The 17,016-nt window shown below is 47.0% G+C and overlaps 1 protein-coding gene and 1 long non-coding RNA gene across 4 annotated transcripts in view; one reads left to right on the plus strand and one right to left on the minus strand.

Annotated features, from left to right (window-relative positions):
- The window catches only part of lama5 (laminin, alpha 5), a 380,553-nt gene that overhangs the window by 253,674 nt on the left and 109,863 nt on the right, over window positions 1–17,016 (minus strand). For all 3 annotated transcript variants that reach the window (XM_037245878.1, XM_037245877.1, XM_037245876.1), the window contains exons 7-9: window positions 12,201–12,316; window positions 8,783–8,901; window positions 8,635–8,725 (exon numbers count right to left, since the gene is read on the minus strand). In XM_037245878.1, the coding sequence (XP_037101773.1) occupies window positions 8,635–8,725; window positions 8,783–8,901; window positions 12,201–12,316 (326 nt within the window). The remainder of the gene's footprint in view (window positions 1–8,634; window positions 8,726–8,782; window positions 8,902–12,200; window positions 12,317–17,016) is intronic.
- LOC119119528 lies at window positions 3,340–4,087 on the plus strand. Its single transcript, XR_005097323.1, has 2 exons — window positions 3,340–3,435; window positions 3,471–4,087. It is a non-coding gene; the product is annotated as an uncharacterized LOC119119528 (long non-coding RNA).

The following is a 17,016-nucleotide window of genomic DNA, read 5'->3' on the forward strand; positions in this document are numbered from 1 at the left end:
ATATCGTTGTATGGGCCTGTGGAATAATTTGAACTGCGGCGCGGCACACGGCATTGTTGACAAAGGACGATCGATAAAAGACGAGAAATTTGATCGATGGATTTAATGATTTGGAGTGACACAAATGGTTTGATAATATTGTTGTTTATGTTATATTTATTTAAAATATAGTTTATATATCGTTGTATGGGCCTGTGGAATAATTTGAACTGCGGCGCGGCACACGGCATTGTTGACAAAGGACGATCGATGGATTTAATGAATTGGAGTGACACAGATGGTTTTATAAACGTGTTATTTATGTAATAGTTTTTTTAAATAACTGAATGTTACGTCAGGCCCGTTCTCAGCTCCTCGTTTGTGTTTGTCACGTTAGCATACCGTATCGTTTAGCCTGTTGTTGCTCGTTCATGTCTGTTCTTGGTGTTGGATTTTGTCGAATAAATTGCCCCCCAAAATGCGACTTATACTCCGGAGCGACTTATATATGTTTTTTTTCACATTTTTGGGCATTTTATGGCTGGTGCGACTTATACTCCGGAGCGACTTATAGTCCGAAAATTACGGTACATAAATAACATGTTTATAAAACCATCTGTGTCACTCCAATTCATTAAATCCATCGATCGTCCTTTATGTCAACAATGCCGGCCGGGTGCTCGCCGCTGACGGCGTTTGCACTTCAAAATATTCCACAGGTCCATATAACGATATATAAATTATATATAAAATAACTATTATATAGCGGCTCGGTGGCGCACTGGCTAGCACGTCCGCCTCACAGTAAGTAGGGTGCGGGTTCGATTCCACCTCCGGCCCTCCCTGTGTGGAGTTTGCATGTTCTCCCCGTGTCCGCGTGGGTTTTCTCCGGGCACTCCGGTTTCCTCCCACATCCCCAAAAACATGCTTGGTAGGCCGATTGAGCGCTCCAAATTGCCCCTAGGTGTGAGTGCGTGTGCGGATGGTTTTTTGTCTCTGTGTGCCCTGCGATTGGCTGGCGACCAGTTCAGGGTGTCCCCCGCCTACTGCCCGATGACAGCTGGGATAGGCTCCGGCAAGCCCGCGACCCCCGTGGGGATAAAGCGGTACAGAAAATGGATGGATGGATGGATAACTATAATATAAGCAATAATTTTATCAAACCATCTGTGTCACTCCAAATCATTAAATCCATCTATCAAATTCCTCGTCCTTTGTCAACAACTCCGCGCGTGCGCCCTGACGTCAGCCTCGTCGTTATTCCACAGATCTAATATATAACTATATTATAGCGTTAACAAAATACAAAGAAAGACGTGGGTTTGGCAAACGGCTCTTTATTTAACAAAACAAGAGTTCAACGAGCCAACAACTACTGAACTGTAACGATAAAAACATATACACGTTGCTACACGAAATAAAATATATCAAATAACTATAACATAAATAGTTCACCACCACACGGCCCCAAGCAACGGCGTCGACTTCCAGGCGTGTGGCGGAGTGGACTTCCGTCCCCGGAGGTGGAACTTCCAGCCACGGAGGTGGATGAGAGCTCCATACAATAGGACCGGGCGTGCGTAAAAGCCATGTCCGAGCCCCATCCACCGTCCCCGGACAGCCACCCGGCCGCGCGCCGGACCCCGACTTCCATCCACAGAGGTGAAAGAGAGCTCCGCAGAGTAGGACCGGGCGTGCGTAAAAGCCATGTCCGAGCCCCATACACCGTCCCCGGACAGCCACCCGGCCGAGCGCCGGCCCCCGACTTCCATCCACGGAGGTGAAAGAGCGCTCCGTAGAGTGGGACCGGGTGTACGTAAAAGCCATAATGGTTTTTCAAACCTTCTGTGTCACTCCAAATCATTAAATCCTTCAAACTCTTCGTCCTCCGTGTCACTTACAAACAAAGCCGCTAATGATGCCGGTAGTACGTGGGGCCCTTCGTCATCTTCGTCATCCCGTGATCGAATCTTTGTCCTTTATGTAAACAACCGTCACGCCGCTACGTCACATTCAAATTACAGTAATCCCTTGCTACATCGCGGTTCGTTTATCGTGGTTTCACTTTTAAATATATATTTTTTTTTTAAATTTTGAAAATTTGTGAAAAAATTCACATATAAGTCGCTCCTCAGTATAAGTCGCCCCCCCACCCAAACTTTGAAAAGAAAAACGTGACTTATAGTCCAAAAAATACAGTACCTATGATGAAAATTACAGGCATCTCTCATCTTGCAAGTGGGAGAACTTGCACAATTGGTGGCTGACCAAATACTTTTTTGCCCCACTGTGATAAAGTTCTTTATTTTCTGTAATGCAATTAAAAAAACAAAAATGTCATACATTCTGGATTCATTACAAATCAACTGAAATATTGCAAGCCTTTTATAATTTTAATATTGCTGATAATAATAATAATAATAATAAATTATATTTATAACGCACTTTACATTCGGGGGAATCTCAAAGTGCTACATGGCAGATAAAAAACAAGAAAACAAAACAAGGACAAGTTTAAAACAACTGGACGACAACCAAGATATGAGAGAAATTACGGAAATGCTAAAGTAAAGAGGTGAGTTTTAAGTCCAGTTTTGAAAGAGTCAGTGGATTGGGGTGCTCTTAGGTGGTCGGGGAGGGAGTTCCACAGTGTAGGGGCTGTATGGCAGAAGGCCCGGTCGCCCATGGTGCGCAGCTTGGTTTTCGGAACGTGGAGAAGGTGTGAATTGGATGAGCGGAGGCTTCGGGTGGCAGGTTTTGGGGCAAGGAGTTCTTTGAGGTATGGGGGAGCATGTCCGAGGATACAATGGTGAGTGAGGAGGGCGATCTTATAATCAATTTGGAATTTGATGGGGAGCCAGTGCAGAGAACGGAGGATGGGTGTAATGTGATTGCTTTTCCGCACCCTCATCAGGATCCTAGCAGCGCTGTTTTGAATGTACTGAAGCCTCTGGAGGCTCTTGCTAGGGATCCCGATGAGGAGTGTGTTACAATAGTCTAGCCTTGAGGAGACAAAGGCGTGGACAAGTTTCTCAGCATCCGTCAGGGTAAGTGTGGGGCGGAGTTTGGAAATATTTCTGAGGTGGAAGAAGGAGGTTTTGCAGATGTGTTTTATGTGTGACTCAAGGTTGAGTTGAGGGTCCAGTTTCACACCCAGGTTGGTGACAGTGGCTGAGAGGGGAATAGTGAGACCGGCGAATAAGATGCTTGTTATTGGGCAGGTATGGATCTGATGGGGAGTGCCAATTAACATGGCTTGGGTTTTGTCACTGTTAACTTGCAGGAAGCTGAGATTCATCCACGCCTTTATCTCCTCCAGACACAGGGAGAGGATGGATGAGGGAGATGGAGAAGGCTAGGTTATGGAGGGCGGGGGGTCAAGTTTGAGGTATAGCTGGGTGTCGTCCGCATAACAATGATATGAGATGCCGAACTTCCTGATTATATTGCCGAGGGGTAGTATGTAGAATAGAATAGAATAGAATAGAGAGTGAAGAGGGTAGGACCGAGTACAGATCCCTGGGGGACACCGGAGGTGACAGTGTGAGTGTCGGATTTTTTCCCCCCCAGGGAAACGTACTCGGTCCGGTTCGAGAGGTAGGACTGAAGCCAGGTTAGAGCAGTGCCAGAGAATCCATTGGAGTGAAGTTGGTTAAGGAGGATATTGTGGTGGACAGTGTCAAATGCAGCGGACAGATCCAACAGGATGAGAAGTGACGGGGAGCCTGCATCGGCAGCCATGAGAAGGTCGTTGGTGACCCTAACAAGTGCTGTTTCAGTGCTGTGGCCAGAGCGAAACCCGGATTGAAATTTCTCAGCGATGTTATTGCGGGGGAGATGAGTGTGAAGTTGGGCAGCTACCACTTTTTCCAGAACCTTGGAGAGGAACGGGAGGTTAGATATTGGTCTGTAGTTGGCAAGGTTGTCCGGGTCAAGTGAGGGTTTTTTGAGCAGGGGGGTAATAATGGCAGTCTTCAATGCAGGGGGTACAGAGCCAGACTGGAGTGAGAGGTTGATGACATTGGTTATTAGGGGACTAATGGCTGAGGTTTGTTGTTTAATGAGGGCTGTGGGGAAAGGGTCCAGGGCACATGTGGAGGGTTTCATCTTTTTGATGATGTCTTCTACCTCCGACTGCAAGATAGGGGAGAAGCAGCGGAGAGGCTGGACTGTCCCGGGTGGAAGGAAGGGGGGAGGAGGTGAAGTGGTGGGGCAAGAAGAGGAGAGGAGCTGGGTGCGGATATTGTCAACCTTAGCGGTAAAGAAGGTCATAAAGTTATTGGACACTACCTCTGAGGATTCTGTTGGAGTGGTGGGTTGGGGTTTGAAAAAGTGGTTGATGGTTGAAAAGAGCTGTTTTGAATTTCCAGGGGTATTGTTTATGATATTGGAATAGAACTGGGCACGTGCAGTCCCAAGGGCTTTTGAGTAGGCCTTCTGATGTTCTTTGTAGGCCTGTTTGTGCACGGTCAGTCCTGAGGCTTTAAGACGCCGCTCCAGGATGCGTCCAGTTGACTTCATCAGGCGCAGCTCACTGGTGTACCAGGGGGCTGAGCGTGAAAAGGTGACTGTTTTGTTTTTTTGGGGGGCGTGGATACTTGGAAGTTTGGCCAAAGAGTTATTGTAATGGTCCACTGCCTTGCTGACTGATGTAAAGGTTGCAGAGGAGGAGGAGAGAAGCTGGAGGTCCTGTGCTATAGTGTCTTGGTTGATGTTTTTGAAATTTCTGAATGAGATTTGCCGCTTGGGTTTGGAGTGGGGGTGTGGGAAAGGAAGTTCCATTTGAATAAGTTTGTGGTCAGACACACCGACCTCATGAACTTGCAGGTTGCTTATGGCCGATGAGGAGATGACAAGGTCAAGTGTATGCCCTTTGTCATGTGTGGGGACATTTACATGTTGGGTGAGGTGTAAACAGTCCAATAGTTGCAGCAGGTCAGAGGCAAGGGGGCGGGAGGGGGTGTCGACATGGATGTTAACATCACCTAATATGATTAGATTAGAGGAAGTGGAGGTACAGAGGGTAGTGAGTAGATCGTGTAGTTCTGGAATGAAAGAGGAGTTTGGTTTAGGAGGGCGGTAAATAAGTAAAACTGTGATAGGATATGGAGGTTTACATTTGAATGCAAGGGATTCGAATGAGGAGTGATCAGGTAGAGGGAGGGGGGACAGCTCTAGATCAAGACGGTGGAGTACAGCCAGGCCACCGCCACGGCCAGTGCTGCGAGGTTTAGTTATGTATTTATAACCAGAGGGACAGGCTTCATTGAGGGATTGATAGACATCGGGTGGTTGCCAGGTCTCAGTCAGGCACATTATGTCTAAGCCTTTGTCCAGGATGAGGTCGTGAATAAATGATGATTTACGGGTGAGTGCTTGGATGTTGAGGAGATCCATTTTGATTGTGGCTGTGGGGCTGTGTTTAGGTAGGGGGCGAAGTAGAGAGAAATCCACTCCACGTTTTCGGTGCCACATGCAGTGCAGTCCACTCTGTGTTGGAGTGAAATCCACTCCGTGTTGGTGTCCGTCCCGTGCTGGAGAAATTAACACTCCGTGTTTTCCCGGCAACCCGGTGTCCGTCTTGTGTCGGAGTCCGCTCCGTGTAGGAGTGAAGTCCGCACCATGTTTTCCAGGCCACCTGGAGTACTGCAGCCCCGCATGGTTGCTACAATAAGATCCAAGTGCGCCAGGTATCTGATGACGTGTTGTACATGCGACGGGGTGTCAGGCGGAGGAGGAGCAGATGAATGGTACAGTGTTATGGACGGGTTGGGAGAAAACAAAGTTACGACGGGTGCTTCTGTGGATGTAACGTGGTCTGCGGAGAAGTCCGAGTTGTTTGATGACTGAGACACACCCTGGAATGGTGTGATTACTCAGCTCCAGCAAGCGGGGGATGGAGTAAGTTAACATAGTGCCGGTTGGAGAACACTGAACTTGAGTATTAGCCATTGGCTAGGCTAGCCAGGATGCCTTGGCGGGGGGTGGTGGGGTGGACGCGCCGTAACAGGCAGCCGGCTCTGTGGAGGTTCGCCGCGGTTCGCCGCGGTCCAGGCGCACTGCACACTAAAACTAGAAGCTAAAAACTAAACTTTAATAATGGCTAAAAAATAATAATAATAAAAACACAAACTAAACTAATTCTGGTGGAGAAGCGGCGAACAATCAGCGCCAGCGTCCTCTCCCCAGATTACTTCCGCCTTGGTCCACACGCAGCCGTCAAATCAATCAGTCAACCGAACATGCGCAGAGAGAGCAAAGTCCGCTGAGTATGGCTTACAGCTTAAGAAAACTCAAAAATCCTATCTCAAAAAATTTGAATATTTCCTCAGACCAAGTATAAAAACAAGATTTAAAACAGCAAAACAAAATCAAACATTTGAAATTGTCCATTGATGCACTCGGTACTTGGTTGGGAATCATTTTGCACGGATTACTGCATCAATGCGGCGTGGCATGGAGGCAATCAGCCTATGGCATTGCTGAGGTGTTATGGATGCCCAGGATGCTTCAATAGCGGCCTTTAGCTCATTTGCATTGTTGGGTCTGGTGTCTTTCAGCTTCTTCTTCACAATACCCCACAAATTATCTATGGGGTTCAGGTCAGGGGAATTGGCAGGCCAATCGAGGACAGTAATGCCATGGTCAGTACACCATTTACTGGTGGTTTTGGCACTGTGGGCAGGTGCCAGATCATGCTGGAAAATGAAATCATCATTCCCATAGAGCTTTTCAGCAGACGGAAGCATGTAGTGCTCTAAAATCTGCCTTTACTCTGGACTTGATGAAACACAGTGGACCAACACCAGCAGCTGACATGGCTCCCCAAACCATCGCTTACTGTGGGAACTTCACACTGGATTTCAAGCAACTTGGATTTTGCTTCTCTCCAGCCTTTCTCCAGACTCTGGCACCTTGGCTTCTAAATGAAATACAAAACTTGCTATCGTCTGAAAGGAGGACTTTGGACCACTCTGGAACTGTCCAGTGCTTCTTTTCCATAGCCCAAGTCAGACGCTTCTTCTGTTGTCTTGAGTTCAGAAGTGGCTTGACCATGGGAATAAGGCTATTGTAGCCCATTTCCCGGACACGTCCGTGAACAGTGGCTTTTGATACCTAGACTCCAGCTTCAGTCCACTGTCTTTGAAGCTCCCCCAAATTATGGAAGCAAATCTTCTTCACAATGCTGTTAAGGCTGCAGTCATCTCTCTTGGTTGTGCAGCGGTTCCTGCCACATTTCCCCCTTCCAACAGACTTTTTGTAGATGTGCTTTGAAACTGCACTCTGCGAACAGCTTGCTCTTTGAGAAATTTCTTTTTGTGTCTTACCCTCCTAATGGAGCGTGTCAATGATGGTCCTCTGGACAGCAGTCAGATCAGCAGTCTTCCCCATACTTGTGATTTAGTTTACTGAACCAAGCTGAGTGTTTTTCAAGGCCCAGGAAACCCTTGCAGGTGTTTCGAGTTAATTAGACCATTCAAGTGATTAGTTGAATACCCTACTAGTATACTTTTTCATGATATTCTAATATTTTGAGATGGGATATTTGAGTTTTCTTAAACTGTATGCCATAATCAGCAATATTAAAATAATAAAAGGCTTGCAATATTTCAGTTGGGTTGTAATGAATCCAGAATGTATGACATTTTTGTTTTTTTAATTGCATTACAGAAGATAAAGAACTTTATCACAATATTCTAATTTTCTGAGACAGTCCTGTATATATACACACACATGCTCTGTTTGTTTGGTGTGTATTTTTTTAGATGTTGGCCTGCGATCCGCTCGCATTAATACGCTTTTGACGTTATAAAGCAATAATTTCTTTGTAAGCACTTTATTTGTAAGCACTGGGCTACTTTTTGGGGTGTACCTCGGATACATGAAACGCACATACTGTGTATATATTTTTTTGTTCATGATGCATTTTCTTGACTGGATCGACTAATAGTACGGAGCAATGTTCCTTCTCAGCTGCGCGCGTGCGCAATCGCGCACTGCCCGCACATTCTCAGCGCACAAGAAAATCTATCCAGCGCATAAACAACATCCCACATCCCCCCCCCCCCGGAAGCGAAGCGAACACGCAGCGTTTGACGTCCCATTACCGCCCCCCCCCCCCGAAGCGAACACGCAGCGTTTGACGTCCCATTACCACCCAGGGCAAAGAGCGAGCCGCGGGTTGGCCACCTGATGTTGCTCACAGTAGTCCTCAGTTTGCTCAGGGAGCTTGTGTGTATGCCCAGATACATGAAAAATTAGAGGGAACATTGGTACGGAGTGACTTATAGTCCATAAAACACAGTAAAAATAAATACTTTTCCATAGTTAAAACCAAAAGTTTTGAATGTAAGCATAACTCATTCGCGAGGGGGCGATAAGGGATTTTGGGTGCAACTCCAAGCTCAACATTTTGAGTCTTGGTTTGTGTAATATAAATTCCCCCCTCAAATTTATTACATACTGCAAAGCAATATTTTTTTCCTTTTCTTTTTTTAGTATAAAAAAATACAGTAATTCCCAGGGGGCAACTAATGTCAATTCAACATCAATATGTCTGATTGATGTTGAATTGACTTCAGAAATCCACTGGGTTAGATTTATAGATATATAATAAATAGCTGGCACCAGTCAAGATGGGATCATGTGACTTACGTGCGCAAGCTCGTGGTGAGTCAATGGTTGTGTCCGGCGCTTTGTAGTAGCCAAGGATACAGCGCTCACAGTTGACCCCAGTAGTGTGATGCTACGATAGAACCAAGATTGGAAAAAACTTTGTGGCGTGCAAATAAACATGACTCACCTGACAGTTGAGGCAGACTCCACCCCCTCTGTACTCTCCTCGGATGTCGAGGCTCCCGTGCCGCTGATCCACGTCAGTGTCGTAGAAGCAATCAAATGAATGGCGGTGACAGTTGCATGCTGCGAAGATTGAAGACTTATTTTGTCAACTCAAAGCATGTGTGGTGGTCTTCAAAATAACAGCCTTAGTATACATGTATATGCTGCTGCCAATGGGCAAAATGAACATTCTTGGTTTGTGTTGTTGTGTTGCATTTGTTGTTCTTCTTTTACATATTACCATCGGATTGGCAGATATTTAGCATCTTAAGTAAAACTGTGCTTGATTGTAATGTCATAATTTGCTGATTACAACCATTACCATGAGTACCATTACTGCAACTTACTTGCTATTTATTTATTACTTCTAATTACAGTGGAGCCTCGGTTTTCGAACACAATCCGTTCCAGAAGGCTGTTCGAGAAGTGAATTGTTCGAATTCCGGATCATATTTTCCCATCACAAATAATGGGACAAAAATTAATCCGTTCCAAGCCAAAAAAAAAAAAAAAAAACGCCTTTTTTAAGCAATTTTTTCATTTGCGCATTTTTGTCCAATTGCGCAACTGCAGCGCACCGCCGAACGCGCAACCGTAGCACGTCGCCGACCGCGATCTTCGGATCTGTGATCTTTTTTTTTAAACTCGTTGATTGACACCAAAATGCTGATTGTGCAAAGCCTATTTTTTTACACATGTTAAAAAAGGACTTGATCCCTTATGACGAGTAAAATAAAGGCTCTGGTTTTCCCTTGCCCGGAAACGGGTCACCAGGGTCTCCATCTAGATCCAGGCCTGGAGGTGTTAGAAAGCGCCTGTTGGACAGGCCTGCACCCATGGGGCCCGGCCGGGCTCAGCCCGAAAGGACGTGGGTCCCCCTCCCATGGGCTCACCACCTGTGGAAGGGGCCAAAGGGGTTGTGTGCTCCGTGAAAGGCGGTACATTTGTGGTCTGATCCCCAGCTAGAGAAGCTAGCTCTAGGAACATGGAATCTCAGCTCTCTGGCAGGGAAGGAGCCCGAGTCGGAAGCTCAGATGTTCAGACGAGACAGTTGGACTCGCTTCGACACACAGTTTTGGCTCTGGTACCAGTTTTCTTGGGAGGGGTTGGACTTTATTCCACTCTGGAGTTGTCCGTGGTGAGAGAGGCAGAGCAGTTAAAGTTAAAGTTAAACTTTAAGTTAAAAAGTTAAAGTCCCAATGATCGTCACACATCTGGGTGTGGTGAAATTTGTCCTCTGCATTTAACCCATCCCCGTGTGATTTTGATCCATCCCTTGGGGGAGAGGGGAGTAGTGAGCAGCAGCGGTGCCGCGCTCGAGAATCATTTGGTGATCTAACCCCCCAATTCCAATGCGTCCCATTTTTATAGTCTTTGGTATGACCCGGCCGGGGTTTGAACCCACAACCTTCCAGTCTCAGGGCGGACACTCTACCATTGTCGGCACACTTATTGCCCCATGGTTTGGCGCCTGTACTTTGGAGTTCAGTGGACGTTCAATGACCAATCACAATCGGAAAACTCATTAATTGCACCAAAAAGCAATGACGAGTATGTGAGCACATTGCAAAGAGTATGTGGCATACAATATTTTATTAGCCTAACTTTTTCTGTGTATTCTCAGGGGTATTTTTAGCAAGTGTAGACATTTAGAACAGGTCCCCCCCTCCCCAAACAAAATTAGGAGGTCAAGAATAAAGTGACATTTCTTTTTTGCTATAAAAGTTTGAAAAAGCAAAAATAAAACTGTTGTTTTAGTTTTCTGTGTGATTTTCACATAGTAATCGGGCAAAAAGTATGACTTTTGAGATAGTCTGGCACGCATTATTTGCTTTTAAATTAATTCCTATGGGAAACGTTGCTTCTACTTACAAACTTTTTAACTGACAAACCCGATCGCAGAACCAATTAAGTTCGTAAGGAGAGGTACCACTGTACTTGGAAGGAGTACTGGAGAGTGCTCCTTCTGGGGACTCCATCATTCTGTTGGGCGACAGTGCTCACGTGGATAATGACAGTGAGACCTGGATGGGTGTTATTGGGGTAATACCCTCCCCCCAATCAGAACCTAATTGATGTTCTGTTATTGGCCTTCTGTGCTTGACATGGAATGTCCATAACGAACACCATGTACAAGCATAATGGTGGCCATATATGCACTTGGCACCGGGACACCCAAGGTCACAGTTCGATGATCACATTTGTAGTAGTGTCATCTGATTAGCGGCCGCATGTTTTGGACATTTGGTTGAAGAGAGGGGCGGAGCCGTCAACTGATCGCTACCAGGTGGTGGATTGGTCCTGATGGTGGGATAAGATGCCAGTCCGACCTGACAGCCCCAAACATATTGTGAGAGTTTGCTGGGAATGTCTGGCAATATCCCCTGTCAGAAAGTGTTTCAACTCCCACCTCCACCAGAGCTTTGCCCACATCCCGGGGGAGGCAGGGAACATTGTTTTGCCCAATGATGTGGTGCTGTCGGCTTCTTCGAAACGTGATCTGCATCTGGCTGGAATGACTCGGAAGAGGTTGGGATTAAAATCAGCACCTCCAAGTCTGAGACCACGGTCCTCAGTTGAAAATGGATATAATGCCCGTTACTGGTTGTGGATGAGATCATGCCCAAAATGGTGGAGTTCACGTATCTTGGGGTCTTGTTCACAAGTGAGGGCAGGATGGAGCGTGAGATCGACAGGCGGATTGGTGCAGCATCTGTGGTGATGCGGACTCTGTATCGAACCGTTGTGAAGGAGCTGAGCCAAAAGGTCTTGGTTTACCGGTCAATCTACGTTCCTGGTCTCACCAATGATCACAAGCTGTGGGTCGTGACAAAAAGAAAAAGATCCCAGATACAAGAGGACGAAAGGAGTTTCTTTTGCAGGGTGTCCAGGCTCTCTCCTAGAGATAGGGTGAGAAATTCGGTCATCTGGCAGGTTCTCAAAGTCGAGCCGCTGCTCCTCCACATTGAGAGCCAGATGAGGTGGCACGGAAATCTGATTAGGATGACTCCAGGATGCCCCCTGGTGAGGCGTTCTAGGCTTGTTCCACCGGAATGAGGCCCTGGGGACATCCCAGGACATGCTGATGAGACTGTGTCTCTCCACTGGCCTGGGTACACCTCTGGAATGAGCTGGATGAAGTGGTTGGGAAGTCCGGCCTTTCCTGCTAAAGCTTGCTGTCCCTGCAACCCGATTCTCGATACGTGGGAGAAAATCGATGGAAATGGTTGGAAAAAGTGACTTCATACATAACCGGATAATTTTTCTTTTCTTGCAAACAAAGAAAGGACTACATTTGAGAAACTGTTATTCTTTTGAGTTTAAATGTCAGCCATATATCTCATGATAGGCAAGCAAAACATACAAAGCACAACACTCACGTTCACACTCGTTGGCACTGAAAGTGGTGGCTGGTTTCCACGGCATCTGATGGTATCCATGGCAACACTGGTCACATGATGCACCACACGTGTTGTGCTGACAGTCGCACTGCAGCCTGCACACACACACACGCACGCACACGCACACGCACACGCACACGCACACACAAAAACACAAACGAGTAAAGTCCATCGAAGGAAGGTTGTGGAAGCAAAAGCAAATGCACTTAAGGAGAATCGCATTTTTTTGTTTACTTTTGACATGAGATATTCGCCGCAAGCGTGAAAGTTTACATCGCTATTATTAATGCTGCAGAATGTAACTCAAAAGCATTTGTTTGTGTTTGCAAGCAAAATGTAAAGCACTGTCTCGGGCCAATCATTGGCCTAAAAAAAATATTTTCGTCATTTTTTAGAACTGGGCTACTTTTTTTAGAGCCACAAAGGAGGAGATACCAAAAAAAGCGAGCAGCTTAGAATAGACTAGGGTAGAATAGAGTACAGTAGGGTAGGGTAGGGTTGGGCAGAATAGACTAGAGTAGAGTAGATTAGAGCAGAGATTTGGCGGGGGAAATGGGGCTAAAATAGCAGTAATGTATATTCCAGGCAGGAAAAATACATACTGGGTACACCCACAGATGATTTATAGTAGATAGTAGATAGGAGCTGCTGAGGACCTTCTACACTGCCATCATCCAGTCTATCCTATGCACCTCCATCACTGTCTGGTTTGGATCGGCCACCAAACAAGACAAGCACAGACTGCAACGAACAATCAGGTCTGCGGAAAAGATAATCGGGACCGACCTCCCATCTATCCAAGACTTGTCCCTGTCCAGGACCAGGAAACATGCAAGTAACATCTCTGCAGACCCTTCTCACCCAGGTCACAGTCTGTTCAAACTACTCCCCTCCGGACGGCGTTACAGAGCGCTGTACAAACTCAAATTCCCTGTTTGGCATGCACAAACTTGGTCAATAAAGCTGATTCTTATTTGTCTGTGGAAACGTGGGTAAATGCAGAGTAGAATAGAGCTGCGTAGATTTGTCGGTGGAAACGGAACTAAAATAGCTGTAATGTATATTACAGGCAAGAAAAATACATACTGGTTCCACCCACAGATGATTTATATCAATACTGTGCAGTGTAATAGATGCAAGTAATTGTTGCTATGGCCAGCAAAAGGACTAATTTATCAGAGCAGTGGATCATGCACAAAATCTATTTAAAAGCAGAAAGTTGCTGTATTTGGCTGCAAGAGGAGTGAACTGCATCTCCTTTCAATCGTCAAGTTAGCTTGTGAATGTTACATGGCCAGAGTGGCCCAATTTAAAATCTTTACCATCAGACTTCGCTTCATCCATGAGTACCAAGAATGGCAACATGTCTGGGATTTCACCATTTAAGTTGACATTACCTGAAATTTGGCCTTCTTTGCTTGCTAACCTGATGTTGCGGCAAAATAAGATGCACATTGCCTCTGTGACTTAAATGTATTGCTTTTTGTTTCGCTTTTTTTCTGTTGCGCTACGCTGTATGGTCATACTGAATCCATATGCCTTTTAATGTTGCAACAGGTTTTCTGCGTCACAGCTGGTTCGAAATGCTCCCACTGTGACTGTTTATACTGTGACATTACGGACAAATGCAACTGACAGTAAAAGGTTTTGAGAGGACAGACAGAGAGAAAAGAGAACAGAGTAAAAAAAAAAAAAAAAGTAGGAAACAAGTGGTATATGACTATTACACCATAACACAGGATAAATGTCCTTATCCGTGAAGGAAAAGTAAACCCAGTGAGAAAGGGACGAAACAATTAATAGGACAGGACAGAACAATAAAGGAAAAGGGTAGTAAGCCAGAGAGTTGGCGTGTGTGTGTGTGTGTGTGTGTGTGTGTGTGTGTGTGTGCGTGTGTGTGAGCGTGTGTGTGTGTGCGTGTGTATGTGCGCATGTGAGTGGTGATGTTCCTTTGCAGTGATTCCCTCTAATGCTAAGATACTAAGCCAGGGGTGTCAAACAAATTTTTTTCGCGGGGCGCATTGTAGTCATAGCTTCTTTCAGAGGGCCATTATGACTGTCAACCCAAATAAATGTGTGAGCACCTCATATTATATACAGTAAAAACTACAAAACAAACTGACAAATAACTCGTTTTCAAATCAAATGAGGAAAAACTGGTCAAATATTTCAAAAAAAAGATATTAAAAGTGAAGACAATTTGATATTCTAGTAATGACACACAAATTTGATGCACGATTTGTCTTCGCCGGCCACATAAAATGATGTGGCGGGCCGTATCTGGCCCCAGGGCCTTGAGTTTGACACCTGTGTACTAAGCTATAAGTATATTGCGTTTTTATGGCTATGTACTAACTAAATTTATCAGTCAACCTATTCCTCATTACCTGCTCATCATGGCGTTTATTTTAAGGCAGTTCTTCCTATTTAAATGCTCTCCCGTCACTCTCTGTCAGTTTGTTTGCATTGCTACTTCTTCCTGCTTCCTGTCTGTTTCCCACACTGACCTCCGTTACCGACCCTGCCTGACCCGCTAACGATTGATCCCGACCTCTGCCTCGCCTGACCTCGATTGCCTGACCCGTCCATGATTGATCACGACCGCCGCCTGGCCTGACCATGATTGCCTGTACCCAACTACTACTTCGCCGTGCCCTGGACCTGATGCCTAGCCGCCCGGCCCCAAGCTCAGCATCTGATGTCCCCAAACACAGGGTCGGGAACCCCGAATGGGTCAATGGCGACCCCCAACAAATTCGGGCATTTCTGACCTGTTGCAGGGTCAAATTTTCCCTTCAGTCTCGGACAAAGTTTGGGTACGTCATCACTCACCTGACCGGACGAGCTCAATTCTAGGGCACTACCGAGGACTATCAACGAAGCCCCGCCTGTGCCTCCTTCAAGCGATTTGCCAGCGAGATGATCAAGGTCTTCGACCTGGGGTCTGCGAGCTTTGACGCTTTGACGCCGCTGCTGGGAATCCACCAGGGGCAATTGCTTCGTGCGGACGACGCAATCGACTTCGGGACCTTGCTGAACTGCAACTCCTTGAATGCCACTGACGTAGTCAATCTTTTACCACAGCCTAGCGGACTACATTAATAACGAGCTTGTCTCACACGACCGACCCAGCACCCTCGACGGGGCTATTGATCTGGCCACCCTCCAACAACCGGCGCATTCTGACCCAAAGAAAAGAGAAGGGGAGACAGAGGCACCCTACCACCCATGGCCGTGCTTCGTTTTCAGCTCATCGGTCTTCATCGTCACCTACTGCCACCCAGCCCATGGAGTTTGGTCATGCCTCTCTCACGCCTAAGGAGCACCAGTGACTCTTCCAGGCCAATCTGTGCTTGAACCGTGGGGGTGGGGGGTGACAGAGTGGCAACCTGCTGAGTAAAGGCCAGGAGCTCACCCGCTGCAGGGGAATCAGGATGAGCTCAATAAACCTCTTCCCGTCTCCTGCTCTCCGACATTACCCACACCTTGGCCGCCCTAGTCGACTCTGGAGCCGAGGCCATGATCGTGGACGCATAACTCGCTCGACAACTGGACATTGGCCACCACCCATTGTCTCCACCAATTCCCGCACGAGCCCTGGATGGTTGACCACTCTGCATGTTAACACATGTCCCTGCTGCGATAACTATGCTCCTGTTAGGCAACCATCGGGAGGGTATTCAGTTTCATCTCCTAGGTGTCCCAGGTCAACCCCTCATCCTGTGCCACCCCTCATCCTGTGCCACCCCTAGCATAATCCTGTGTTCGATTGGAACACAGGAATGGTACGAGAGTGCCCGCCAGCTACCATGGTCTGAGAGACGTGTTCAGCAAGGCCAAGGCCACCCCTATGCCTCCACACTGCCCTTACGATTGTGCCATCGACCTGCCGGGCACTGCCCCACCGAAGGGCCTTCTGTATTCTCAGTCGGCACCGAATAGAAAGGCCATGGAGGAATACATCCAGGATTTACCTCGCCCCCCAGGAATAATCCGCCCAACTTCCACACCTGCCGGAGCAGGGTTCTCCTTTGTGTGCAAGTATGGCTCACTCCCCCCTTCATTGACTAGCGTGGCCTGAATCACAGTCAACCTACCCACTGCCACATCTGTCCTCCGCCTGCTCGAGAACTGCCTTTATGTCAAGGCAGAGAAGTGCGAGTTCCACGCCCAGTTGGTCTTGTTCCCGGGCTACATCGTGACCTAGGGGAGCATCCAAATGGACCCTGCAAAAGTGAAAGCCGTCACCTCATGGTCGAAGCCGGAGACTAAAAGAAGATGTAGCAGTTAGGTTTCGACTTCTATTTGAGATTTATTCGGAACTACAGCTCTGTAGCGTCTCCTCTCGCTACCCTCACCAGCACCGCCACCCCCATTCAAGTGGAACCCAACGACAGGAAATTAGCGGCATTGAAGGCACGTTTCAATGCCCCCATCCTTCAAATGCCTGACCCTGAGCGTCGATTTGTGGTTGAAGTGGACGCCTTGGATATGGGAATGGGGGCTGTTCTCTCCCAGCACTCAACCTCTGACGACAAGCCCCACCCCTGAGCCTTGTCATGCCGCCTGTCCTCCGCTGAGTGGAACTACGAGATTGGCAATCGCGAACTGCTGGCAGTCAAGCTAACATTGGAGGAGGAGCACCACTTGCTGGAGGGATCAACAGAGCCATTTTTTGGTGTGGACTAATCACAAGAACTTCCGAACCGCCAAGTGATTGACTTTGTCAGTCACGATAGTCCCTGTTCTTTACCTAATTCAACTTTACCTTCTCTTATCGACCCGGCTCGCACAA

The sequence above is a fragment of the Syngnathus acus genome, chromosome 2, assembly GCF_901709675.1.
Source record: "Syngnathus acus chromosome 2, fSynAcu1.2, whole genome shotgun sequence".
In the NCBI taxonomy this organism is placed as follows: Eukaryota; Metazoa; Chordata; class Actinopteri; order Syngnathiformes; family Syngnathidae; genus Syngnathus; species Syngnathus acus.